The 26,328-nt window shown below is 47.2% G+C and overlaps 3 protein-coding genes and 1 pseudogene across 3 annotated transcripts; 3 read left to right on the top strand and 1 right to left on the bottom strand.

The window, feature by feature from the left end:
- Positions 1-690: 690 nt before the first annotated feature.
- Positions 691-1,695, bottom strand: LOC141496452 (proto-oncogene serine/threonine-protein kinase mos-like; annotated as a pseudogene).
- LOC141496451 (serine protease 33-like) lies at positions 1,694-7,551 on the top strand. The gene is made up of 9 exons (XM_074198987.1): positions 1,694-1,705; positions 3,728-3,836; positions 4,298-4,365; positions 4,916-5,087; positions 5,185-5,277; positions 5,760-5,922; positions 6,322-6,593; positions 6,715-6,884; positions 7,216-7,551. Exons 1-9 carry the CDS (start codon positions 1,694-1,696, stop codon positions 7,450-7,452), a joined length of 1,296 nt encoding a protein of 431 aa, XP_074055088.1. The 3' UTR covers positions 7,453-7,551.
- Positions 7,552-12,010: 4,459 nt separating this feature from the next.
- LOC141495528 (serine protease 33-like) lies at positions 12,011-21,320 on the top strand. Its single transcript, XM_074196948.1, has 7 exons — positions 12,011-12,083; positions 14,448-14,584; positions 15,378-15,404; positions 15,561-15,735; positions 17,164-17,438; positions 19,093-19,244; positions 20,027-21,320. Exons 2-7 carry the CDS (start codon positions 14,521-14,523, stop codon positions 20,288-20,290), a joined length of 957 nt encoding a protein of 318 aa, XP_074053049.1. The 5' UTR covers positions 12,011-12,083; positions 14,448-14,520; the 3' UTR covers positions 20,291-21,320.
- Positions 21,321-22,423: 1,103 nt separating this feature from the next.
- Positions 22,424-25,646, top strand: ELOB (elongin B). Its single transcript, XM_074196949.1, has 4 exons — positions 22,424-22,511; positions 22,749-22,883; positions 23,806-23,911; positions 25,470-25,646. The coding sequence occupies exons 1-4, from the start codon at positions 22,509-22,511 to the stop codon at positions 25,580-25,582; spliced, it is 357 nt and encodes a 118-aa protein (XP_074053050.1). The 5' UTR covers positions 22,424-22,508; the 3' UTR covers positions 25,583-25,646.
- Positions 25,647-26,328: the final 682 nt, after the last annotated feature.

The following is a 26,328-nucleotide window of genomic DNA, read 5'->3' as shown; positions in this document are numbered from 1 at the left end:
ATAAAGAATGTGATCCACCCGCGACAGAGTTGTTGGTGTTGGAACAAAGACTCAAGCACATTTTTTATTATTATTATTTTTTTTGGGGGGTGCAGGGCAAATGGGGCTGGGTGGCCTGCCTGGGGCCACAGAGCAGGGTGATCGTTGGGTGTGTGTTGGGTGTGTTGGATTTGGACCTGGGTGCTCCTGGCTCAAGGGCCAATGCTCTGTCCACCACCCAGCCACCCCTACTATTATTACTATTTTATTTTATTTTGGGTCTTTTTTTTTCTTTTTTTTAGTTTTTGCAGGGCAGTGGGGTTGGGGTGGCTTGCATGTCACACAGCTGAGTGATTGTTGGGTGTACGGGGCCGGATATGGGCTCAGGTGCTCCTGGCTCCAGGGCTGGTGCTCCATCCATTGCACCACCATTATTACTATTATTTTTTTAATTTTAATTTTTTTCTCTCCCCTTTACTTTATCGCTCAAGCAAGTCTATATTTTTTGGGGGAGGGGTATTTTGTTTACTCTTAAACAAGAATATTTTATTAATGTATAAAAAAATTATTTGTACAAAATGAGAATAAATATTAAAGAAAAAAGAAAAAAAAGGAAAAAGTCTCTCTTGCAACCAAGAATTACATTTAAAAAAAAATTTCCAACTTTCCATATGGAAGCAAGTAAAAAGAAAACACAGAAATAAGTAGGCTCATAGGAAAGCTTTTTGTTGACTTAATTTCTAGCATTCAAGTCTGTCAAGTTAACATGAAAAGACCTAAGATCACTCAGAAGCAGGTCTGAGTTAGGTTTGACCAATGTGTCTGCAGTCCGGCAGAATTAGATAACGTATTCCAGTCGTTGGTCTGATATGGAGTCAGTGAAGACTGAGGAAATGAGTAGTGGCCAGAGGTTAGAGGCCACCATCCCATACAGTAAGTATTGGTGATCACCTGAATCTAACACTTCCATTGTCTGCTTTTCCAGTCATTGCCTCTCCTTTGAGGATCTCTAGGGTTCAAAGTGTGTAGGTACCAGCCAGGTGGTAATGGCAGGCACTCAAGTCCAACAGATCTAGCCTTTAAGAACACCCAAAATCCCCAGTTTTGCAGATGTCTTGCTCACCAATCAAGATGTGGACTAGCTTGAGATACAAGTGGATGATGAAGCCTTGAGAGAAAGAAAAGCAAGACATCGAGTAGGTAAAGGGAATTCTGGAGATATCTTCCCAGGTCCAAAGCCTCCTAGACTCTGGGCTTCTCATGGTGGAGTGTGGAGTTGGCCATTGATGATGTAGTGCAGGGTGGTGCTGCCACCATACTCCATGATGATGGTCCCCAGGCTATAACCCACAGGAGTGCAAGTGCTGGAGGTCACACCCCACAAAAAATTCTTATGGCTCAGTCTGGCAAAGTCGAACTCAGCTCAGAAGCAGTCCCAAAGTTAGCCAGATCTTGTATATTTCTTCACTTGCTTTATTGCGAATGGTAAGCCCCTGAAGGTGCCCTTTAGGACTGATCCAAGTCCCTCTGGCAGGATAAGAAACCAGGCACTGAGGTCCTTTCTCTAACTAAACTGCCAAGCATTCAAATGTTACTCCAGAGAGTGCAACTACAATAGGCTGGTCATGTTGTTTGAATGCCAGGCATAAACTTGCCAAAAAGTTTATACAATGACAGCAATATTTTATGGAGAACTCACACAGGGCAAGCGCTCATGATGGAGGAGGTCAGAAGAAACAATACAGGGACACCCTGAAGATCTCTCTTAAGAACTTTGGAATTGGGGGCGGCTAGGTGGCACAGTGGAAAAAGCACTGGCCCTGGAGTCAGGAATACCTGGGTTCAAATCTGGTCTCAGACACTTAATAACTAGCTGTGTGGCCTTGGGCAAGCTACTTAACCCCATCTGCCTTGCAAAAAAACCTAAAAAAAAAAAAGAACTTTGGAATTGATTGTGCAGTATGGGAGTAACTGGCACAGGACCACCCAGCATGGTGTGCTCTCATCAGAGAGGATGCTGCACTCTTTAAGCAAGACAAAATGGAAACAGCTTGAAGGAAACATAAGATACCTGGGTTTAGAGAACTCACCCCAGGTGTTCACACAGACAATCTGTGCCCAGAGCATTCTGAGTTGGTATTGGTCTGATCAGCCACAATCAGACAAGCTACAACTCATCTCAAATATAGTGCTGTCATTTTGACCTTCTTTGATTACAAAGGACAAGAACCAACCAAAATCACAATTTGTTCAGCCGTTCCCCAATTGATGGTCATATCCTAAATTTCCAATTCTTTGCTATTACAAAAAAGAGCTGCTATAAATTGTGTACATATGGGTCTTTTCCCTTTTTTGATGATGTCTTGGGAATACAGATCTAGTAATGGTATTTACTGAATCAAAAAGTATGTAGAGTTTTATTGTCCTTTGGATATAGTTCCCCATTTGGATCAGTTTACAATTCCACCAACAATTGTATTAGTGTCCCTGTTCTCCCACATCCCCTCCAACATTTGTTAATTCCCATTTTTGTCTTATTGACTAATCTGATAGGTGTGAGATTGGCACATCAGATTTGTTTTAATTTGCAAGAAATGTACAATTACAAAAGAAATTCGGAGGACTTCTATCAAGTGATGCAGAAGTGATTAGAACAATTTATACAATGACAACAATATTAAAAAGAAAAACAACTTTGAAAGACTTTTGAACCCTGATCAGTGTCATGATAAGAGAAAGCATGATAACTACCTCCTCCTGCCAGAGTTAAGGGTCTTAAAATTAGGAATGAGATAATTCATTTTTGAACAAACTCATAGTGGGATTTTGTTCTGCTAGACCACATATATCAAAAACTATAACCGTTTCCTTTTTTCTTTTTCATTTTACCATTCAATGGGAGGGGGAGACAGTAGGAGGAAGACATAATAAATTCTCATAAAAATTAGTTGTAAGTTGAAATGACTGTATGCAAGTAGGTGAGTGGAGAGAGGAAGAGCCACTGTAAGAGGCTAGGTTGTGAAGATTTTAAATGCCAGGGTATATAATATTTCATTCAAGTGGCAATAGGGAGTTACTGTGGTTTATTGGGAGGTTGCTCAATTGAAGAGGGTGGATAACATATTCAAAGCTTTACTTTAGGAAGATCATTTTTGGCATCTTTTGGAGTTGGGAGACACTTGAAGTAAGACCACCAATCAACTGGCTGTTTCAACAGGTCAGGTTGAGATGATGAGGGCCCACACTAGAAGACCTAGGTTTGAGTCTCAGCTCAGCAACTTGTGTAACTCAAGGCAAGTCCCTTTATTCATCTGGACCAAACTTTGCTGTAAAATGAGGGACTAAGTGATCTCTAAAATCCTTTCCAACATTTTGTAATCCTAAAATCCAGGTCAGTCTGGAGGCCAGGGTTAAATATCACACTGGAGTTAAGAGTGAGTGGACAGTCTAGAGTTAGGTATAGAAGGCAGTTGGGGGATGGACATTAGTCTGGGATGAAGGTTGGGGGGATTCTGTCTGGTGTCAGGGTTAGGGATCAGTGTGTGGTAATGGAACAGAGAGAGTTTTCCTATGTAGTACTAACTGTCCAGAACAAAACAATAGTGGCTTAGAAGGTGAAATCTGAAGCTGAATGGAGACAGGCTCCTTGGGGATGAGCTGCTAATTATCCTTCTAGAGGCTTCCGGGAGTCTAGCAAAGATTTCAGCCTACTTTGGCACCTTTTTGCCAGATTCTCACATCTTCCCAGAGGTTTGCTGCCCTCTTAGCCAACCCTCACTCCACCCCTTCCCGAGCCAACTCCCTCCCTAAACACAGGTGTTCTGAGCTGGAGAAGCAGCTTCTTTCCGGAAACCCAGGTGTCCTGTTCCCTACTTCACCACACATAAATAAGTTTCTGAAAGCATCTTTGTTTCTTTAGCCTGAGAGGATACCACCCCAAGCCTGCTACCCGGCCCCTTTAATTACTCCTCTCTCCCCAAGCCTCCTCCCCTCTGGAGCATTTTAAACCCCCCACCACCAGCGCCACCCCCTTCAATGTTTTCCATAAAGTCACTGAGAAGAGCCCAGACCAATGGGAGAGAAAGGAGATATACTGCATTCCTGGGTCCCAGAAAAACTGTAAGGACTGAAGAACCCCTGAGTTCTGGGAGACAATAGCAGATAGGGTGCCAAGTTGGGACCCTTAGAGCCACAAGGTGAAAAAGGGGGTTATTGATCAAGGTGTGGGGGCTGAGGTTTTTGAGTTCACTCAACCTTCTCCTCCACACCTATTCAGAGTTGTCCTTCCTGTCTCCTTGGCTCTGTCCCTTTCCCTCAGGACCCAGTGAGAAAGAATGGGGGAGTATTCATTCCTACAGGGCCCTCTGCTGCTACTACTATTGCTGGGTAAGTGAGGAGAGGGGTAGACAGGATTGGCAGCGACCACAGGTGGGAAAGAACAGTCTTGAGGGACACTGTCTTAGAATACTGAGCTATTTCTTTCCCCTCCTAGAATTCCAGCTCTGTCTTTCCACCTTCAGCTTTCTCCCTCTCTGGCTTATTCATCCCCACTGCTCTGAGCTCTGCATCTCTAAAGGTTAGGAGGTTTCCCTTCTGGGATTCCTCTGGAGGTTCCCCTGAAATTCAGACCTGGAAGACAGTCCTGGTTCCCCAGTCTAGATTTAAACCATTTTTCCTTCCACCATTATCCCAGCCTGATTATTGGGGCCTAGGCCCCAAGCACCTGCAGGTTCACATCTTACCCCTTGTCTCTGTTATTCACATTGTCAATCCCTCCTCTATTCTAGATTTATATTCCCCTTTTCTCTTCCAACACTAGATATGAGAGAATTAGTCTAATCATTTCCTTTATCCCCTCCAAGTTTGGTTGTCAGATTCCTACCACCTCTAAGCCCTTCTCTGAGTTATCTCCTTCCTCCTCTTGTTTTACACCCAGAACCGGGTTGCCCAGTCCCGTCTGTCTGTCTGTCTTCGGGGCATCCCACACTTGCCCATAACTCGGACAGACCCCTTAGCCTGGTCATTCGCAGGCCTGGAGACTAGCAGGAATCTCGTCGGCCCCAATCCCATGCTCTCATGTATAAAGGAGGAACCTGGGAGGGGGGGGGGTACACAAGGAGTGTCTGAGCTGGCCCCCGCCCCCCCCCGCCCCGCGCCCGGCCCGGCCACGCGGCATTGCCCCTCGCCTCCCTCACGCTCCTGTAGGAGGGAGCCGAGGCCGCACCGCCTTCGCGGCGCCATGGGCCCTAATTCTCCTCCTCCTTCCTGCAGGAGCTGCGGAAACACAGCCGTGGGCAGGTAGGAGGCCCCGGGGGCGCCTTCCGCCCCTCCAGCCCCCGCGGCCCCCCAGCCCCCGGGCCCCCCAGCCCCCGCCTCCCCAGCCCCGCCTCCCCCCCGGCCCCCGCGGCCCCCCGGCCCCCCCGGCCCCTGCAGCCCCCGGCCCCCCGGCCCCCCCGGCCCCCGCGGTCCCCCCCGGCCCCCCAGCCCGCGGCCCCCCGGCCCCCGCCGCCCCCCAGCCCCCGGCCCCGCCGCCCCCGCGGCCCCCGGCCCCCCGGGCCCCCCAGCCCCCGGCCCCGCCGCCCCCCCGGCCCCGCCGCCCCCCCAGCCCGCGGCCCCCCGCCCCCCCGGCCCCGCCGCCCCCGCCAGCCCGCCCCCGCCGCCCCCCCGGCCCCGCCCCCCCCCAGCCCGCGGCCCCGCCGCCCCCCCGGCCCCGCCGCCCCCCCAGCCCGCGGCCCCCCGGCCCCCGCGGCCCCCGCCCCCCAGCCCCGCTGTCTCTGCAGGCTGCGGGCAGCCCCGGCCGGCGGGCCGCATCGTGGGCGGCAGGGACGCCCGGGAGGGCGAGTGGCCCTGGCAGGCCAGCCTGCAGTACCGCCGCGCGCACGTGTGCGGGGCCTCGCTCATCTCGCGCCAGTGGCTGCTGACCGCGGCCCACTGCTTCCCCAGGTTCGCCGCCGCCGCGGGGCCCGGGCCCGGGGGAACAAGAGAGCAGGGCCCGGGGCGCGGGCCTGGGGTGGCGCCTGGCCCGGGGGGGGGGGGCAAGGGCGTCTGTCTGTCTGTCTGTCTGTCTGTGGGGGGCATCCTGGGCCGGGGGGTTCGGGGAGGGGAGAGCCGGGAGGGCCCCAAGAAGCAGGGGGAGCAGCCGGAGGGGCCCCGGGACGCTGCAGCGAGGCCGCCGGGCCGGCCGCGGGGGCCGCGGGGGCTGCGGTAGGCTCGGCCGGGCCACGAGCCTGCCCGACCTCGCGCTCTGGGCCCGGCCCGGCCCGGCGAGGCGCGAAGGCCGGGGCGCCGCAGGGCCCCGCGGCCCGGGCCCGCCCAGCCTCCCCGCGGCTCTCTCGCCCCCAGGCCCGTGCGGCTGTCCGAGTACCGGGTCCTCCTGGGGGCGCTGCGCCCGGCCCGGCCCGCCCCCGGGGCGCTCTCCCTGCAGCTGCAGCGGCTGGTGCTCAACGCCAACTTCACGGAGGACGGGGCCCGGGGCGACCTGGCGCTGGTCCGGCTCCGCCGCCCCGTGCCCTTCAGCGCCCGCGTGCTGCCCGTCTGCCTGCCCGAGTCCGCGGCCCCTCCCCGCGCGGGCACCGCGTGCTGGGTCACGGGCTGGGGCAGCCTCCGGCCGGGAGGTGAGCGGGGCCCGCGCCCACCGGGGGCCCGAGCCCACCCGCCCCTTTCCCATGGGTGGGGCCCCTCCCCGCCCCCGCCCCTGCCCCTACGGACCGCCCGGCCGCTGTCCTGTGCCCGCAGTGCCGCTGCCCGGCTCCCGGCCCCTGCAGGCCGCCCCGGTCCCGCTCATAGACAGGCAGGCCTGCGACCGGCTCTACCACGTGGACTCGGACGTGCCCCTCGGCGAGCCCATCGTCCTGCCCGGCACCTTGTGCGCAGGTTATGCCAGGGGCAGCAGGGACGCCTGCCAGGTGAGGCCCGCCCGGGGCCTCCTAGCTGGGCCGGCCCCAAGCTTGGGGCCGACACCGGACCTGGGCCAAAAACCTGGGGGAGCATTCGAAGAAAGCTTACCGGACACCTGCCTGGCTCCTGGCAGCACTGGGAGGGTGAGGGAAGGCACAGGGGCTCAAGCACTCAGACCACAGGATGCAGTGGAGACCTGAGATGTGGAGCCCTACCCGGGGCTCCAAGATGGGAGACGGCGGGGAAGAGGGACTCCTGAGACTTGGGTCGGAGCTGGCGCAGCAAGCACCTGGGTTTTAAGGAGGACACCAGCAAAGCTAGGCCATTTTCTTCTTCCAGGGAGACTCTGGGGGCCCCCTGGTGTGTATCCAGTCTGGTCGATGGGTTCTGGAAGGTGTGGTGAGTTGGGGCAAGGGATGTGCTCTGCCCAACCGCCCAGGTGTCTACACCAGTGTGGCCCACTACTGGCCCTGGATCCAGGCCCACCTAGGCACCCCAGCCCTGCAGGATCACTACCAGGAACCCAGTCATGCCAGACCCCACCAGGTCTTGCCGTTAATCCTTCCTGGTTTCTAAAAATAACCAACCCAACTCTATGTGTTGGCAAAGTAAAAGAGAGAGAAGAGATTCAGCAATTGCACAGAAAATTGGGTGATGCTTCTTTCCCAGAACAAAGTGATGAAAATCTGGGTTCCCTCCCCTACTTCCTGACAATCTCATGGTCACCTGATCTCAGGATCCTACTCCTACTTCTCCTCCTACCTAATTCTGAGAGCTTCCAAATTTTAACTTAAGGAACCTAATAAAATTGAATATACTACTAAACTATGGTTTGAGTGTCATGAACTCTTCCACTCCTTATTTCCCCCTTTCCTTTTCTTCATATTCACCTCCTCACTCCACTCCCCCCAAAAAAATATTTAGAAGTCAAAGGACAAAAACCAATGTCTCCACTAGGGCCATACAAAAGATCAGGATGATATGTCCATGGCAAGGTGTAAAATACAAAAATATCCTCTGTTCCATGATCAGAGAGCCAATACACAAACAAGAAGTCAGTGATATAATGGAATAAAATTAGATTGGAATTTAATAGACCTGTGAAGTAGTTCCAGTTTTGCCACTAATTCTTTTCCCTTAGGCAAGTCACTTTTGTTTGAAACTCATTGTCTCCATCAGTAAAAGGGGCTGAGCTAGATAATCTTTTTTTTATAAAGATTTTATTTATTTTGAGTTTTACAATTTTTCCCGTTTTTGCTTCCCTCCCCCTCCCCCCCCACCCCCACAGAAGGCATAAGTATAAGAGATAGCAAAATTATATAATAAGATAACCTAAATTGAAGGTAATAGTCTTTAGTCATTGTTCAAACTCCACAGTTCTTTCTCTGGATACAGATGGTATTCTCCATCACAGATAGCCCAAAACTGTCCCTGACTGTTGCATTGATGGAATGAGCAACTAAGTCCATCAAGGTTGATCATCACCCCCATGTTACTGTTAGGAGGTACAAGGTTTTTCTGGTTCTTTGAGCTAGATAATCTTAAGGTTTCCTTCATCCCTAATAGTTTATCTTTAAAGTTCCACTTGAGGGACAACCATCAATTGGGGAATGGATGAACAAATTGTGGTATATGTTTATAATGGAATACTATTGTACTACAAGAAATGATAGAGGATGATTTCAGAAAAATTTGGTAAAATTTACATGAACTGATGAACAAAGTGAGAACACTGTATGCAGTAACAACAATATTGTACTGATGAACAATTAACTGTGAATTAAGTTATTCTCAGGAATTCAGTGATTCAAGACAATCCCAAAGGACTTATGATGAAAAATGCTATCCATCTCCAGAACAAGAACTGATGGAACACACTGTTTCTCACTTATTTTTGTGACTAGCATGGAAATGTATTTGATTTGATCACATATGTATGACTTACATCAGATGCTTACCAAATCAGAGAGGGGGAGGGAATTTGAAACTCAAAATTTTTTAAATCAAATGTTACAAATATTTGTTACATCTAAATTGGGGGAAAATAAAATACCTTTTATTTAAATAAAAAATAAAGTTCCCCTCCTGCTCTAGTAATCTGTGAATTTGTTCTTTTTTTCCCAATAAGAAATTAGAATGCCATTCTGGCTGAAAATAATAAAGTGACTACAGAGAAAGTGCAAAAATGCATTCTTGAGGGATGGCTAGGTGGCGCAGTAGATACAGCACTGGCCCTGGAGTCAGGAGTACCTGAGTTCAAGTCCGGCCTCAGAGAATAATTACCTAGCTGTGTGGCCTTGGGCAAACCACTTAACTCCACTCCCTTGCAAAAAAAAAAATGCATTCTTGAGTTCATGCATACATACACACATATTTTATACATACATATATATGTATGTATGTATGTGTGTGTGTATATATATGTATATATATATATATATATATAAAACCAAGGACATAGATAACTCAACATGCATTTATTCAGCACCTATTATATGTCTAACTTAGCAAGAGAGATGGAGATACCCTCAAGGAACTCACAATCTAATGGGGAGACAACATGTGAATTAAGTACAAACAAGATATACCCAGGATAATTTAGAGAAAATCTAAGAGGGAAACGACTAACATATAAAGAAAACTCTGACTTTTTGTACAAGGTGGAATTTTTTTTTGAATTTTAATTTTTTCAATTACATGCAAACATAGTTTTCAACATTCATCTTTTTGTAAGCTTTTGATTTCCACATTTTTCTACCTTCCTTCCTACCTACCTTCCTTCCTTCCTTCCACCCTCCCCATGACAGTGAGCAGCAACCTGATACTCCTGTTTAACATATTTCCAAATTAGGTGTGCTGTGAAAAAAGGATCAGAATTAAAGGGGCAGGGGAAACAGTGAGAAAAAAGAAAAACAATAAAAGTTTTAAAAGGTGAAAACTATGTTTTGATCTGCATTCAGACTTCATAGTTTTTCCTCTGGATGTGGATGGTATTTTCCATCACAAGTCTTTTAGAACTGTCACATGAAGGAATTTTAGCTGGGGCTTGAAGGAAGCCCAGGAAGACCAGAAGACAGAAAAGAAGATGGGAAGAATTCTAGGCATGAAGGGCAGTTGGTGAAAATGCAAAGTAGAAAGATGGAGTGACTACAAAAGGCAAAGCAAAAAGGTCAGTGATGGAGTCAGAGTACGTGTAGGGGAATATGGTATAAGAAATCTGTAATAGTAGGAAGGAGACAGGGTGTGAAAGGTCTGATTTGTCATTTTAGTGAGAGCTCTCTGGTAGCTCAGCTTCCTTTACAAAAGCATTTAGGAAATCCACAGGCACAGCATGAAATCACCTCAAGGGCTGCATTTTGGACAGTCCTGCAGTAGACAATAAGGAACCAATAGAATTTATTGACTAGGTGAGTGACTTGACTAGACCTACCCTTTAGGAAGTCTCCCTTCCTGGTTTTAGTCAACCATGTGGGAGCCTTGGCGATTGCTTCAGGTCATGTGAAGACCCAACCCTGAAAGAATTTGGTTTTTGCTATCATATGGCAAATCCTGAATGGTCACTTCCACCATCTAACAATCACATTAACTCAATATATGAATTTCCACCTAGTCCCTTAGCTGCCATTTCTGTTTTATATTTGATTCCCTGAATAGGAAAACATTAGCTTTGGTATGGACATGTCCAGGTTTAGAAATGATCTCAGTAGATTTGGAAGTGATTTCAGTAGTTTGAGAAATCCACACATCCTAGATCCAAAGAATGGAGTTGGCAAACAAGGAAAATGTCTCCAACCAAAGAAAATTGGTCCAAGGCTGGCCATTTTATTAACAGATGTGTTACCTTGAGTGGTTTAGACAGCAGTCTCCAGAGTACGTTTGTAGTTGAAATGTTTAAGCTTGTATGTGACAAATGTCTATGTAGTTAAGTGTTCTGTTTAAGCTTTCCTTTTGTGTTAGAAATAAATACTTGCCCCATATCTGATTTGTATTATTCACTGTACAACTTTGTAGTCCTGTTTGAAGAAACCCTAGATAAAGGGCAGTGAGATAAAGCAGTGAGTAGAGCACAAGCCCAGAAGTCAAGAGTATCTGAATTCAAATCTGAACTCAGACACTTACTAGCTGTGTGACCTTGGGCAAGTCACTTAACCCTGATTGCCTCACATCTAGGATTATCTCCAATTATGCTGATCCACATCTGGCCACTGGACTCAGATGATTCTGGGGGAGAAAATGAGGCTGGTGACTTGGCACAGCACCCCTTCACTCAAATCCAATTCAGCTGCTTTTCATGGCATCATCTCCCTGATGTCATGGTCTTCTTTGAGAATGAAAGATAAACAACAGCAGCAGCTCCTTTCTGCCCAGAAGCATTCTTATTTTTTTAGGTTTAAGGTTTAGGGTTAAGTGGTTAAGTGGCTTAACACAGCTAGGTAATTATTAAGTGTCTGAGACCGGATTTGAACCCTAGTACTCCTGACTCCAGGGCTTTATCCACTGTGCCACCTAGCCGCCCCTCTGATGCCTTTTTAATCTCCCTCTTCATCTAGTTTCGTTTCCCAATTCTTGTCCTTTCTGCTGTCCTTTCCTCTAATTCACACACATTCTGTTCCTCATCCATCCCTCCTTCTCTCTTCTTCCCTCTCTCCATTCCCCTCTTCCACTCTCTTTTCTTCCCTCCCCAGGTTCTTTAAACTGTTGTTTGCAAAATCCAGGGTCTCTCCTGCTCTTCTGAAAGGGTCAAAGGTTTGTTTATTCTGTTTTGTTTATTCACTAGCAATTGACTTTTCATATCTTCTGCTCAGTCACCAGGCTGTGAAGTCAGCCTTAGGTGTTGGGGCAGGGAAGATTTTGCCGGAGTCCTTCCTCTCTGACCTAGATCTCATACTGCTTCTTTTCTTCTCTACTTGTTCTTCTGTGAAATCATGGACCCCAAAGAACAGAGACCAGATCACATGTGGGGTACACATTCTAAGTATCATTTCATTATTTAGCATAAACTCCCTAAAGTTGGAGACTGGCTTTGGGTTTGTTTCTTTCTTTTTGTCTTTCCCCCAGTGACCAACACAGTACCTGGCCCATAATAGGCAGGTACATAATAAACTGTCCCTAGCTACGTCATTTGTCCCTCCCCTCTTTCTCTAAACCTTTGCTTCAACTTGCTTTTTCTCCTTTTGGCTTCCTCCTTTCTCAAGCTATAGGCTTCCGTGAGTATTTCTATGTACATGAATCTGAATATGTCTAAGTATCTTCCATGTATGTGCCTGTGTGTCAACCTGAGGAGCTGTGCCTGTGTATATATAGGGGTGCCCAAGTGTGTGCCTATATTTACATGTGAACCCATCTTAGGGTTCTATGTCTGTGTAATATTGTGCATTATATAATGAGCTTTCCTTGATTTGCTGAACTGCTCTGGACCACTTGATAGGGGGAAGAGAGTAATATAATCAAAAGTGAAAATGATGGAAAAATAAATCAATTTCTAAAATTTTTAATAAAATGTTTGTATCTGTGTATATATCTATTAACAACTCAATTCAAAAGTCAACCATGCACCAGACACCAATGCAGACCATCAGACTCCTGATTCTCAGAAAACAAAGACAAAAACCATGGGCCCAGCCCCGAGGATCTGGGAGAAAAACAACATGGACACAGAGAGGATGTATGTGTACAAAATAGATGCAAAATAATTTCCTGCGAAGGAAGGCCTGGTGACCCCAGGGAATCCGGAAGGGCTTCTTGTAGGAGGCAGTACTGGAGTTGATGCTTGAGGAGAGCTAGACAATCTAAAAGTCAAAAGTGAGAAGGCAGAGTATAATGCAAAAGAAAAGTTGCAAGAAATTTAGGATACTAAATGGGGATCAAAAAGTAAAACAGTTTGCCTGAAACATAAAATTCATGAGGGGGAGTAATATGAAATAAAGTCAGTAGGAAGACAAGTTGAAGCCTGATCATGAAAGGCTTTGATTCTCAGACAGGAATTTGTATTTTAAATCTTTTGGCAAGAGGGAGCCATTGCTGCTTCTTGAACTACGGAATAACATGGGCAGATTTGAGTTTTAGAAACATTGCATTGGTAGCAGTAAAGCAAAATGGATTGATTGGAGAAAGAAAAGACAGGAAAGACATTCTACTGCCCTCAATAGAATGAGGATAAATTAGGAAAATGGATTTCAGTGAAAAGATAAGCAGGCTGCCACCCTCTAGCCCCAGTTCAGAATCTAGGATTCTGGTTTTCCCACCATGTTTTATTTTTTTTTTATTATTTTATTTAAGGCAATGGAGTCAAGTGACTTGCCCAAGGTCACACAGCCAGGCAATTGTTTAAGTGTTTGAGGTCGAATTTGAACTCAGCTCCTCCTGACTCCAGGGCTGATACTATCCACTGCACCACCTAGCTGCCCCACCACCACCATGTTTTGAATGTACATGGTGAAACTGAATTGAATTGAATCCAGAACATCCAGGTGGAGATGGTGACTATATATAAATGACTGGCAGTTGGTGACTATATATAAACTCCTGAATGGCAGGGACTTTCATTTTGGCATTCTTATCTTGTTCTGTGGTAGGCATTAGCTGCTCAATACACATTTGTTGATTAGATATTGAGAATGTAACTTGGGAGAGAGATGAGGGCTAGATCTGGGAGTTATAAATAGGAACTCCAGTTGAAACCATAGGAACTAATGAGCCCACCAGCAGAATATAGAAAGATAACAGGGTATAAGTCATAGCTCTGGGTATGTATATAGGGGTCAGGACATAGATCCTGACCCTGCAAAGGATACTGGGAAGAAGTCAGACAGAGAAGAGAATGATCAACAGTTTCAAATGCTGCAAAAATGTCAAAAACAATGAAGACTTAGAAAGTCTGGCAAGTAAGATTATTATTTGTGGGCTTGGAGAAAGTAATTTCAGTCCCTCAGTGGGGATTAGAAATCAAACTGCAAGGGGCTGAGAAGTGAGTAGGAAGTGAATAAGTAGAGGCAAGGAATGTAGACAGCTTATTCTGTTTGGCAGTGAAGAAGAGAAATAAGGATGAACAACTGAGTTAATTTTCTACTTTACTAGCCCTGATATATATTTATATTTGAATAGGCTTGTAACTGTGTCTCCCTGATTCTCCTCAAAAATGTTTGAGTCACATATCAAAAATTCCTAGTATTGGACAACCTATTTCCCTATAGCTGTAAAACTTATCTTTTGAGACTTTATCATCATCAAGTAAAGTCTAAAACGGATCGTAGATAAGGATACCTCAATTATCAAAATGCTCTGGCTAGGGGGTGGCTGGGCTAAGCAGCAGGCAAGAAGGTTAGTATGGGGATGTCTGGCTTCCTCCACTTCAGTTCGATCGCAACTTGTTGACTAGGCTGGTGCTTTTCTGGCATGCAGAGCAGGAAGTTTTTGGTTATCCCCTGGGCAAGTTAGGGGAACCAGCCATGAGAGAAACAGATACCCCAGACATGAGTTCAAGGAAACACCCAAACTGAGGTGCTGGCACTGGGGAACCCGAGGGGGTGGAGTCAATAATTCTCAGACCTGCCTACTTCTGCATTCCCCAGGCCCTGGGGACAAAAGGGCAGGAGCTGTGGAACCCTGGCATTCTGCCTACCACCCCAAGGCCCAGTAAGTGAAATGGAACAACTGGGGACTACCTGGCTCTTCCCGCTGCTGCTACTGCTGCCACCCACAACGAATGGTGAGTCCTTAAGATAGAAGTCCTAGCCCCAAAGTACCCTGTCCATAGGACCCAAGCATCTACCCATCAATCGTCTTCACTCTTGAATGCCCTTTGTTCTAGCCTCCTCTAGGCTCCTTCCTACCACCCTGGCCTCTCTGCCCCCAGATATTACTGTAGGTAATATCCCAGGTTCCTGTTCATACTAGGATCCTGGTGTCCTGTCCTATTATTATTCCTAAGACCCAGTATCTATCCTTAGGACTCATTCCCCCAGGACTCAGCTGTACTCTACTCCAGCCCAAGTTGTCCACTGGACAACCCTGAGACAGACCCAGTATCCAGATGTCCTTCCCTCTCTGCTCCAGAAAGCTCCTTTCTCTACAGGGAGTAGAAGTACTGGAGTCCTGTACTTCCTTCTATCTGTTCACAGATCAATTCCCATAGCACAAAGATCTCTGAAAAACCAGTAACTGAAAATTATGTCTTCTATATGACTGAAAAATCATTCCAAGGAAAAACAAGGGATAATCTATAGAGCTGGGGAGAGAGGGAGGAGGAAGAAGGGGAAAACTGAGGTCCAGAGTGAATCAATAGAAGATCTATTCTAAAGGGAATACAGAGGCAATCTGAAAGGGGATGGGGGAGATGGGAATAGGAAAGAAGAAGAGACTGAGGGGCAGAAAAAGGAACAGGGTAAAGGGAGATGCTGAAGGAGATGTCCCCAACAGCCCAACGAGAGTCTCTAATAGGCAGACAAGCTAATTAATACAAGTTCAAGATCCACTTGCCTTCCTGTCCTTTCCTTTCTCAGGTGAAGAAAATCTTTGGATAAGTTCAGGTAAGTTACTGGAGGCTACAAGGGGTAATATGGGTTAGTGGGGAGGTGTGGAGGTGTGGAGGCTTTAAAGAAAACTAGAAGTCACTGGACAAACTGGGGTAAAGCAGAGGGCCAAGGTATATGGTCCTTGGTCCCAAGTCTGCCTTCTCTGTTTAGGCTGTGGTCAGCCAATCCTGAAGGACAAGGTGAATGAGCGCATCGTTGGAGGCAAAAATGCCCGTGAAAGGGCATGGCCATGGCAGGCCAGTCTCAGGCGGTCCAGGGCTCACATCTGTGGGGCTACTCTCATTTCCCCTAGCTGGGTTCTGACAGCTGCCCATTGTTTTGATCTGTGAGTGACCAGGTCCTTCCAGTCCAACCAATCACCTCTTCCCCTGCTAGTCTGTGATCCTATCCAAAAGTCAGCTGCACCAACAGCTTAATCTCCCAGAGTCCTCCGATTCAGGCCACAGACACAACAGGGCTCAAAACTGAAGCCCCAAAAGAGGGCACTGTCCTGCCTTCAGTCTCAGGGTTACTTACAGAGCTGGAACTACAATTTAAATTTTCTGACTTCTGGCCTAATGCTCTTTTCACCATCATACTCCCTCTGAGAGTTTGCATTTCCCTTGAAGTAGCTATATGGCTGGTCGCATCCTAAGCAATATCTTGGATTAGCTTCTCTGTGAATGGTCCCAGTTCCACAATTTACTGTGACTGGTGGAGAACATTTTAACACCTTCCGGCAACATAGACAGGAGAATCCAAATTGCTTTGAATTATTTCTATAGAAAAAGAAAATACTGTCTCTGTGGCTATGTTTTAATTATATTTTGTTCTTCTACTTCAAAATCAGTCATGCTTAGTCGACTAGGTGGCGCAGTGAATAGAGTCCTGGAGTCAGGAGTACCTGAGTTCAAATCCAGCCTCAGACACTTAATAATTACCTAGCTGTGTGGCCTTGGGCAAGTCACTTAACCCCATTTGCCTTGCAAAAACCTAAAAAAAAAAAAAATCAGCCATGCTTCCAGTCATTTGGAAATGGAGTGGAAAAGGAGGCAAAGTTAGTAATGTTGACAGCCAGGACAAGCAGCATGAAATGAACTCTCTAATCAAGACTGGGGGGAGATCTGTGAGGCTGCTACAAAAGCTACCACTTAAGGGGCAGCTAGGTGGCTTAGTGGATAGAGCACCAGCCCTGGAGTCAGGAGTACCTGAGTTCAAATCTGGCCTCAGACACTTAATAATTATCTAGTTGTGTGACCTTGGCCAATTTAACCTCATTGCCTTGCAAAAAAAAAAAAAAAAAACACCCAAAAGGGACAAGGCTTAGAATGAAAGGTTGAATCTGGCAAAAATTGTATTTATCTGTGATTGTAGTGGCCCTGCTCTGGGTAATGGCTCTGCAGGAAAAATACAACAGGAACTTTATGAGTAGTCCCCAGTAGCTGGTATAAGTTCCCTGTCACCAGGTTGGTCTTGGCACAGTGCCACCTTCTTTTCCAGAGCAGTCAGTCATGCCCAGACTCTTTCTCTGTCACAACTTCCTCCTACTGGATCAAGATTTAAATAATCAGTCCCCAAGTCTTTCTTAATTCCCCTCTCCCACCTTGTGAGACAGTTTGCCCGTCTCTGGGAACTCTCATATATATAGAGTACCTTTCAGAGACAATACTAGGCAAGATCATGGTCCTACAAAACTTACTACCAGCATGTAGGGCCTGGGATTCCCCTTCCCCAACATGCTTCCAGTCCTGCCCCCATCCCCATCTTTTTGCAGGCCTATCAAGGTGTCCGAGTTTCAGATAGTCCTTGGAGAACTCCAGCTCTTTTCCAGCCCAGGCCATTCCATCTCAAGCTCTGTGAGCAAGGTGATCCTGCACCCAGAATTCTCAGTAGGTGACAGCTCAATAGATGACATCGCCCTCTTGAAGCTAGCTCGGCCTCTCTACTTTACTCCCTGGATTCTGCCTGTCTGTCTCCCTGAGGCCAACAACCTCCTTCCCTTGAACCTGACCTGCTTTGTGACAGGATGGGGGAACGTGATGGAAGGAGGTGAGCCCTGGAAGGGAAGGGGAGAGTGGGAGGTTCTCAAGGGGGTGACAGGAGTTTGATGAAGCTTCTCCCCAAATTCAGAAGTTCTGCAGTCCAGTCTCTGCTGGGAAGTTCAGGATTGCAGTCAATAGTTCTCCAAGAATGGGTAATTCCACATGGCAAATAATCCCTCATTTCTCCTCATCTCTGGACTGCATATATTTAATGATGATACCTCAGGTTTCCATGGCACTAAAAAAAAATGCTTTCCTCTCAACAGTCTCCAGAGGGAAGTAGTAGAATGTTATTATCCCAAAGTAAATCCAGGAAACTTGCTGCTCAGAAAGGGAAATGATTTGCCCCTAGCTACTAAGATGAGCTGAGATTTGCATAGTGGCCACACCTGATGTCCCAAAACCTTAACAGAAAAGTCCTGACCTCATATTTCACCCTTTGCTTCCTCTCCTTGCTGGAGCTATCTACACAACATCATCTCTCAGACAAATAGGAGAAACCCCTCTATCCTTCCACCAACCCACAATCCCATTCTCTTTTTTTTCCTGAAACATATTCCTTAGGTCTATGGATAGGAGGTCATATTTTGACTCAGAAATAAAACTGGAAATTTTCAGTTCACCAAATTTTAGCCTAGACCAGTTGTCCTGGTCCTCAGAAGCATATAATCTGGACTACACAACTCCCAGTAGGAAAACTGAATAAAAGAAGATATTTAAATCAATGTTAAAATGAATGATTCTGTCTTTTGAATGCTATCTATTGATGTTTGCGGAAAATTGCTATGGAGTGAGCAAGAAAGGCTCTATAGGACTAGAGGTCCTGAAACAACCCCTATTTCCCCCAAAAATGGAAGTCCAGGTTAAGGAATGGAATGAACAAACACCTGAGAGGTACAAAAAACAGTAGATTTGTGTTGAGAAACAATAACAGCTGAGAGTCACATAGTGATTTTAAGGTTTGCAAAATGCTTTACAGTTATTATTTTATTTGATCCTCACAACAAGTCTCTAAGGTACCTCAAGTTTTTTTTTTTAATTTACAGATGATAATACTAAAGCCTAAAGAGGTTTAGTGACTTGTCTAATGTTGCATATCTAGACAAGATTTGGACTCAGATCCTCCTATCTCCAAACTTTTATCTCATCTTAAAAATAAAGTAGGAGAGTTGAGTTGAGGATAGATTGAAAAGGGTCATGAATTTGAGGATAAAGAATCTAACTTCATTTTACAAATAGGGAAATGTTGGCTATAAGAGAGTGACTTTCCCAATATCAAAAAAAAAAGTTAAGTAGAAGGGCTAGGAGGAGAATTCAGGTCTCTTGCTTCACAGCAAACACAGTTCTCTAGTACAGAGAGTTAAAGTGAATTCAACTTTGCTTACTCACCCTAAAGTTCACTAAACACCAGAAAGGGAGTTCACACCAGGATATTTAGATCTGTCTGTCCATTCCCCTCCCCAGAACTAGTTAAATTCACCATCTTCTTCCTGCCCTCCCACAAAGAGCAGGGGTTCAGGGTTCAGCTACTGGCAGGACTTTAGTCTATAAATATAATATATATAATATTATAATATATATATTATAATACAGTATATATAATATTGTAATATAATATATAATATCTGTAATATCTCTGCTCTCTCTCTCCCATCTCCCAGTCCAGCTGTCCCGACCATACCACCTGCAGGAAGCAAAGCTGCCACTGATAAGTGCCAAGGAGTGCAACAAGATCCTGAATAATGATTTGCACAAGGTCACCAACAAAATGATCTGTGCTGGCTATATGAAAGGAGGTGTGGATGCCTGTCAGGTGAGAGAACAGATGCCAGTTTGGTTGGACCACCATAGTCTCCTACAACTACTGCCTCTTTGAGGGATAGACCCAGGGAGGAAATTATTTTAAAATCATGCAGGGTCAGAGCTGGAAGGGACACTGGAAATCATCTCTAGTTCAAGAATTATTAGCCTTTTTTCATGTCACAGACCCTTTAGTGATCTGTAGAAAGCTATGGGTCCCTTTTTAAATGCATAAAACACAGAATTTCCCAGACCCAATTATAATGAACTGTGGTTAATATTTTTTTTTAATTTTACAAATAGAGAAAGTGAGACACAAAGACAGACTTGCCTAATGAAGATTCTAAGTGAGTTAATGGCAAAGTCAGACCTAAAGCCCAAGTCTTTAGACTCCAAGTTAGGGGCTCTTTCTGCTTTTAGGCTAAATCCCATTCATATAATTTTAGGTTGGTGATTATGAATTAATTAGGAAAAAACCCTACACTGAATCAAGAAATATAAATTTTAGGCCCAACTTTTTCAGACCTATTGTGTGACCTTCAGTCAGTCATCTTAAGTTCAATTTCATCCTTTCAGATGAAAGGACTAAGGGCCCTTTTGGTTCTCATTTTCTATATTTTGGGTGGGTGGGCTGGGAAACTTGAGACTTCAAAGATTACTTCCTATTTCCCTGGTCTGACATGGGTGGAAGGAGGGTATCTGGAGAATGTGGACTTAGAATCTAGGAAGGGAAGAGGGAGGAGGAAGTAAAGAGAACTCAATTCTAAACTAATAAGCCTTTCTTCCTAACCTCAGGGTGATTCTGGGGGTCCTTTGGTATGTTCCGATATGGGTTCCTGGTTCTTGGTGGGAATCGTAAGCTGGGGCATTGGCTGTGCCCAACCCAGAAAACCAGGTGTCTACACTCTTGTTTCTGCCTATGGGGACTGGATCCAGCGTGAAGTATCAGAGGTGCAACTGGGTTCCTATAACATCACAGTCCGGAATGATGCTGACATACATGGTCCCCATCTCACTAGTATCCTTCTGCTCCTATGGGGCCTTGCCACCCACTGCTGAATTCCTCCCCAACAGCTGAGATTTCCCTTCTATTTAAACCTGTTTGACCTCTTCCCTACCCCCAAGTCTCAGGGCTCATGTGCCCATGTACATCTAAATCTCTCCTTTTCCAAATTCATCTCTAGTACCTCACATTTCTTCTACCGTCGGTACTCTTAAGTCTCATCAACTGAGGGTGTCTCTCACACACAAACACACACACTCACACTCCCTCCCCCCAGATGGATTGGGATAGAGAAATCTAATTCCTTCATTTCTCTCTAAAAATGCCAGGAGAGGGGTGGCTAGGTGGCATAGTGGATAAAGCACCGGCGTTGGAGTCAGGAGTACCTGGGTTCAAATCTGGTCTCAGACACTTAATAATTACCTAGTTGTGTGGCCTTGGGCAAGCCACTTAACCCCATTTGCCTTGCAAAAACCTAAAAACAAATAAAAATGCCAGGAGAAAGATTACCAGTAAGCCTACTGGGCCCTAGCCAGGAACAAATCCCACCAGTTGTCTCCTCCAAAAGGGTGTTCTAGAAGAGGGGGGGCAACTGTCATTAGAATGCAAAGCAAAGGGGAGGAGGGAAAGCAAATGAGGAGCAGGAGAAAGTAGAGGAGGTAGAAATAAGAGCCCTGGACCACGAAGCAGAAGACCCCAGTTTGAATTCCGACTTTGCCATGGACTCATCGGACAAGTTACCCCTCCCTGGACTTCATTTTCTCCTCTGTAAACTGGGACCCTGTAAATTCAAAGGCATGCCATCTCCAATACTTTACGAGTCTACGAAGGGTTCAAGCTAAGGCCTCCTAAAGGGGAGGGAAGGAGAAAAGTAAACAGAGCATGCTTCCCGTGATCAGCGTCTGTTTTCTTGCTCGGGGGAGTCTGCTTCCAGGACAGGGGACCAGGCTTCCCAGATGGGCAGCCTGAGCTGGCTGGGAGGGCAGGTGGGAAAGTCCAGAAGAGGGGGGCTGCAGAAAGAGAGGCAGCCCCTCATCTCGGGCCGGCACCGACTAGAAAACAAGCCGGGTCCAATGTCTTGGGGGGGGGGGGGCGGGGGCTTGGGAACCTGTTAATGATGTTTGCTGTTCTTTCCCCAAGAAACAAGCGGATGGATTGGCCGGGGGGCTGGGGGAGAGGGCTGCGACTGGAGAAGGCCCTGACGGGAGGCAGGCAGGGTTTGGTGACTCGGCCAAGATCACACAGCTAGTACGTGTCTAAAGGCAAATTTGAATTCGGGTCCTTCTGACTGGAGCAGGCACCACCTGGCTGTGCCCTCTAGAGGTCGTGCCCACCTCAACCGTCCGCCTCACCTCTATCAACCGGAAGTACTTCATTTCCTTCGGTTTCAAATTAAGCTTCTTTCCCTTTCCAGCACGTAAGCCCGACTTGCTAGCTCCCTCCTCCCCGCCCCCACAGGCTCCGAGGCAGGAAGGCGCGAGTTGACCAATCCGACTGGCTCCCAAGATGGCAGCGGGACCTTCCCATCATGGCGGCGGGAAGCGCCCAAATCGTTGCACGGACCTTCTCAATAGGGCCGCCTTCGAGAGGCTTCTTTCCGTTCGGTTTGGTACCTGCCGTGGCTCAGCCACGTAGTCCGCCCCGTACCCCCCAAATGTTCCTCCCTCTGCGACCAGTCGGTCAGGGGGTCAGCCTCAGCTCCCGTAACTCTAGGGAACGGAAGGCGGCCCGTCCTATTGTCATAGTTGTTCTTTACGACCCCTTGAGCGCCAGGGTAAGGGGTCCGTCTTCCCCAGGGTACCAAGAAGAGGTCGCCCCTGGCTCCGTTCAGGTCGCGGGGGGCACCGCGAAATTGGGGTCCCCTCCCCCACGGGCCGCTCCGACCTCAGCAAGATGGCGTCGCCGCCGCCGCTTCCTCCCCTGACCTCGCCAAGATGGCGCCCGCGCTTCTCCCTCTACCGAGAGGGAACTTGCCTCGTGCCCTCGAGACGCTCTCCCCCGCCGCCGCCGCCCCTTCTCGGCTTCCTAGCTCTTCAGCAGGTTGACGCGAGCCGCCTGTACCGGCACCGCGGGCCACCTCGGGCCCGCGCTTTCTAATTCAAACCTTTACTAAGATGGCGGCGCGGACGCGCAGGAAAGGGCGGACGTGCGAGGGCGCGCACGTACATTCCCGGCCGGTGACTTCCGCCGACGCGGCCTCAAAGCATCCCGGGACTAGGGCGGACTGAGGCTGCGCCGGACAGTTGATTGGGGGGAGGGAAGCTAGACGCCGCGATGGTAAGTGAGGAGGAAGAGCAGCCGGGGCGCCCCGAGGGGAGGGGTCGGGCTGGGGGCCCGCAGCGCAGGGGGCCGGGCCCGGGCTAAGGGCGAGGGGACCGAAGCCGAGGCGGGGCCCCGGGCCAGGCTCGGGACGTAGGAACGGGGCCTAGGAGCGCGGAGGCGGCCCCGCCGTGGCCGGGGCCGGAGGGAGAGGGGCCGGGCCGGAGGAGGCTCATTCCTGCCCCTGGCCCCCAGGACGTGTTCCTGATGATCCGGCGCCACAAGACAACCATCTTCACCGACGCCAAGGAGTCGAGCACAGTGTTCGAGCTGAAGCGGATCGTGGAAGGCATCCTCAAGAGGCCCCCGGATGAGCAGCGGCTCTACAAGGTTTGTGGCCCGGCCCGGCCCCGGGCCCTTCTGCCCACACGTGCCGCGTCCTGCTGCTCCCCGTTGGGAATCGCAGCCACCAGTTCCGACTGCACCTCCGACAAGCGTTACTTCCGCGACCCCGGATAACGCTGAACCTCCTCGGGACTCAGTAACCTCATCTGTGAAATGGGGGGGGGGGGGTATCTGACTAAGGGGTCCCCAAGCAAGACCCAGCCAGTTATAAATCTGGATTTTTCTCTTGGGGCGGGACCTCTGTCATTCTCCCCATTTAGCAAGGGTTCGTATAGCCAGGCTAGAGCCACTTTCTTAGAAGGCAGGAGGATTACTTCTTTCATTCCATAAGATTATATTGGATAACGTCCAGAAGCCAGTTGTCTTGTATTGAAAAGTTTTATTCCTTTCCCTGCCTTGGGGAGAAACAACTTTGAGCCTTCCTCCCCGACTCAGTCTTGTGCTCTTTGTTTATACCTACCCCAGTTGAATGTGACTGCTGATTGTCATCACTTTAGAGACTATGGAATAACTTAAGAATTCCAGGCTTAGAATAATTAGACTTGAATTAGATTCAGTAACCTTAAGACCCTGGGCAAGTCAAACTTTATAAGCTTCAGATTTCCTGACCTTAAAATGGGGTTAATTATAGTACCATATCTGATAAAGTGAGATCATGCTTTGCAAATTGAAGTACTATGGAAATGTCAGCCATTGTCATCATGGTAATCTTGGGTCTTCCCGCCACCCAGAATGCCTACCTCTCCCAGTAGGAATGTTCCCTAAAACAGCCCAGCCTTCTATTTCCAGGAAGGAATGCCATAGAACCATCAGCACTCCTGGGTTGAATGGTCTTTTTGTCAGCAGTCCCACCCCTGTCCCTGCCCTCCTCTTAGTATCTCCACACCACCTCTCTCTCTCTTCCCAGGACGACCAGCTGCTGGATGACAGTAAGACCCTGGGCGAGTGTGGCTTCACAAGTCAGACAGCCAGGCCTCAAGCACCAGCCACTGTGGGGCTGGCTTTTCGAGCTGGTAAGAAAAGAGGACCAGGGGAAAAAATGCCTGGTTTTTAGTCCTTGAAAACCTAGAGGAGAAAGTTCTGGCAATTAGGCTGTGAATTAGTACTTTTGTAACACTGAGATACTTTATAAACTCTGAGATACACTTTATCTCATTACACTGCCATTAAGCTGTAAACAGCATTTTTCTTGGACATGTTAATAAAATTGCACTAAGGGATATAAGGATTCCCCCCTCTACTTTGAATTCATACTTCCATGCACTAAGTAAGATTGTCTCAAAGGTCATGTCTTTTTGAGGAACTTTACAGAGAAACAAATTTTAGTTGTGCTTGCATAGAGAAGGCAGTATAACCATTTCTAGCCTCAAAATGTGGTGATGTGTTAAGATTTTGCCTAGAGAGATGCTTATATTAATAGTATATCCTATTTAAGGTTCACAGAGTGTTTTTCTCATAACCGAGGGTCGAGACCATTACATAGTCTAGAAGTACATGCCTAGGATTGCAATGTTCTTTGGGGATGATAAGGGATATAGAACTACCACTGTCTGGTTGACCGAAAATATAGGTACTGGGGCAGCTAGATGGCACAATGGATAGAGCACCAGCCATGGAGTCAGGAGTACCCGAGTTCAAATCCAGTCTCAGACACTTCATAATTACCTAGCTGTGTGGCCTTGGGCAAGCCACTTAACCCCATTGCCTTGCAAAAAACAAAATGTAGGTACCAGATCCATCCACTATCAAAGTTCATTTCACCAGTTGTCCAGACTGACAAAATTTCACTTTGCTGAGCCAGGGTAGAGGCTAAAAATTTGAGTCTAGTGAGGCAAATAAGGAGTAAGTAAAATCCTACTGTAGTATGAAAAGCTCTGGCAAGTCAAAACCAACAGCAAAGTATGTGGTAGAAACTGCTATTCTAGCAAGTTTAAAGATAACTCTCAGGGCGGCTAGGTGGCGCAGTGGACAAAGCACCAGCCCCGGAGTCAGTTAGGAGTGCTGGGTTCAAATCCCATTACTGTGTGGCCTTGGGCAAGCCACTTAACCCCATTTGCCTTGCAAAAACCTAAAAAAAAAAGATAACTCTAAATCTAAGCATCATAAATATGTTGGTTACAATACAGAATACTATTTACACTGGTGTGGGGGTACCTATAATAAAATTGAAGATTCTAGAAATAGAAGTGGTGTATAAGCATTTGGAAGTGGGAAAAGAATTAAAAAAATAATAGGGAAGGTTTAATGAAGGTGAGATTTGAAACTAACTGGTTTTAAAGAATGTACAAATTGGGGGGGCTAGGTAGCGCAGTGGATAAAGCACTGGCCCTGGAGTCAGTACCTGGGTTCAGATCTGGTCTCAGACATTTATTACCTAGTTGTGTGGCCTTGGGCAAGCTACTTTACCCCATCTGCCTTGCAAAAAAAAAAAAACCTTAAAAAAATGTACAAATAAGCCTTGTAAAAGCAGTGAGTACCTGCTGGTGAAGAGCCAAAGATAGGCTGTTAAGGCAAGGAGCCAAGTGAAAGACTTAAGCACAACTGGTAATGGTTCTCTCTTCTATTCCACAGATGATGTATTTGAAACATTACGCATTGAGGCTTTCTCCAGCCCCCCAGAACTGCCAGATGTCATGAAGCCTCAAGACTCTGGAAGTGGCACCAATGAACAAGCTGTGCAGTAAGGGCCCAAGGCTCCAACCGCTAGTGACCCAATACAATAAAAAATTTTGGTGTCAGGCTGTTGCCAGTCATCTTCCTGTGGCCTCTTCTCATTGTCTCCAAACCAAACCCTAATCTATGACCCAAGACAAGTATTGTCTAAATTCTTTGCCAGTACAAGCTTTTCCCTTTTAGTAATTAAAACTTAACCCACCCTTACTCCAAGATTTCAAATAGACCCAAAATTGTGTCCCTAAACCTATGTTCTCTGCTTACCACTAATGTGTCACTGAAGTGTTCTCTGGCTAAAATGCATGCTACTACCCATAGCTGTAGTGAAATAGACCTAAGGACCCTTGACAGGATAGATAAGTCTAAGACAGGGCTGTCCAAAATGCAGCCTGCAGACTGCACAAAGTCAAGAAGAAACTAAATGGCAAATCAAAATAGGTTGGACAGCCCTGGTCTAGGATACTCTGATTCCAGAAGTGACAGATCAATTGCAAAAACTGGCTACTCTATAATATATATAGTTTGCATATCCTGCTTACTTCTTGGCATGCTGGTCCTGGGTAAACTAGAATTGAGTCCAAAGTGATATAACTGAGCAGAGTGAAGACCATAAATCTAATTGCAGTGGGAATTCTATGGAAGGCAGACTTATATAATCTGCAACAGTATTAAGACCCCCGTTCCCTTATTTTGGGAGGGACAGTGAGAGGATGAATAGAGGCACCATAGCTCTCAACTTTCCTCCCCAAACACACTT

The sequence above is a fragment of the Macrotis lagotis genome, chromosome 8 (genome assembly GCF_037893015.1).
Source record: "Macrotis lagotis isolate mMagLag1 chromosome 8, bilby.v1.9.chrom.fasta, whole genome shotgun sequence".
Lineage (NCBI taxonomy): Eukaryota > Metazoa > Chordata > Mammalia > Peramelemorphia > Peramelidae > Macrotis > Macrotis lagotis.
This window is presented reverse-complemented; position numbering and strand designations above follow the sequence as displayed.

Coding starts and splice junctions, on each gene's coding strand:
- LOC141496451 (XM_074198987.1), top strand. Junction 4,366..4,915: donor GCTGCTACTACTATTGCTGG/GTAAGTGAGGAG, acceptor TTTTACACCCAG/AACCGGGTTGCCCAGTCCCG. Junction 6,594..6,714: donor GGGCAGCCTCCGGCCGGGAG/GTGAGCGGGGCC, acceptor CTGTGCCCGCAG/TGCCGCTGCCCGGCTCCCGG.
- ELOB (XM_074196949.1), top strand. Junction 22,884..23,805: donor ATGAGCAGCGGCTCTACAAG/GTTTGTGGCCCG, acceptor CTCTCTTCCCAG/GACGACCAGCTGCTGGATGA. Junction 23,912..25,469: donor GGGGCTGGCTTTTCGAGCTG/GTAAGAAAAGAG, acceptor TCTATTCCACAG/ATGATGTATTTGAAACATTA.
- LOC141495528 (XM_074196948.1), top strand. CDS start 14,521: ATGGAACAACTGGGGACTACCTGGCTCTTCCCGCTGCTGCTACTGCTG. Junction 14,585..15,377: donor GCTGCCACCCACAACGAATG/GTGAGTCCTTAA, acceptor TTCCTTTCTCAG/GTGAAGAAAATCTTTGGATA. Junction 15,405..15,560: donor AAATCTTTGGATAAGTTCAG/GTAAGTTACTGG, acceptor TTCTCTGTTTAG/GCTGTGGTCAGCCAATCCTG.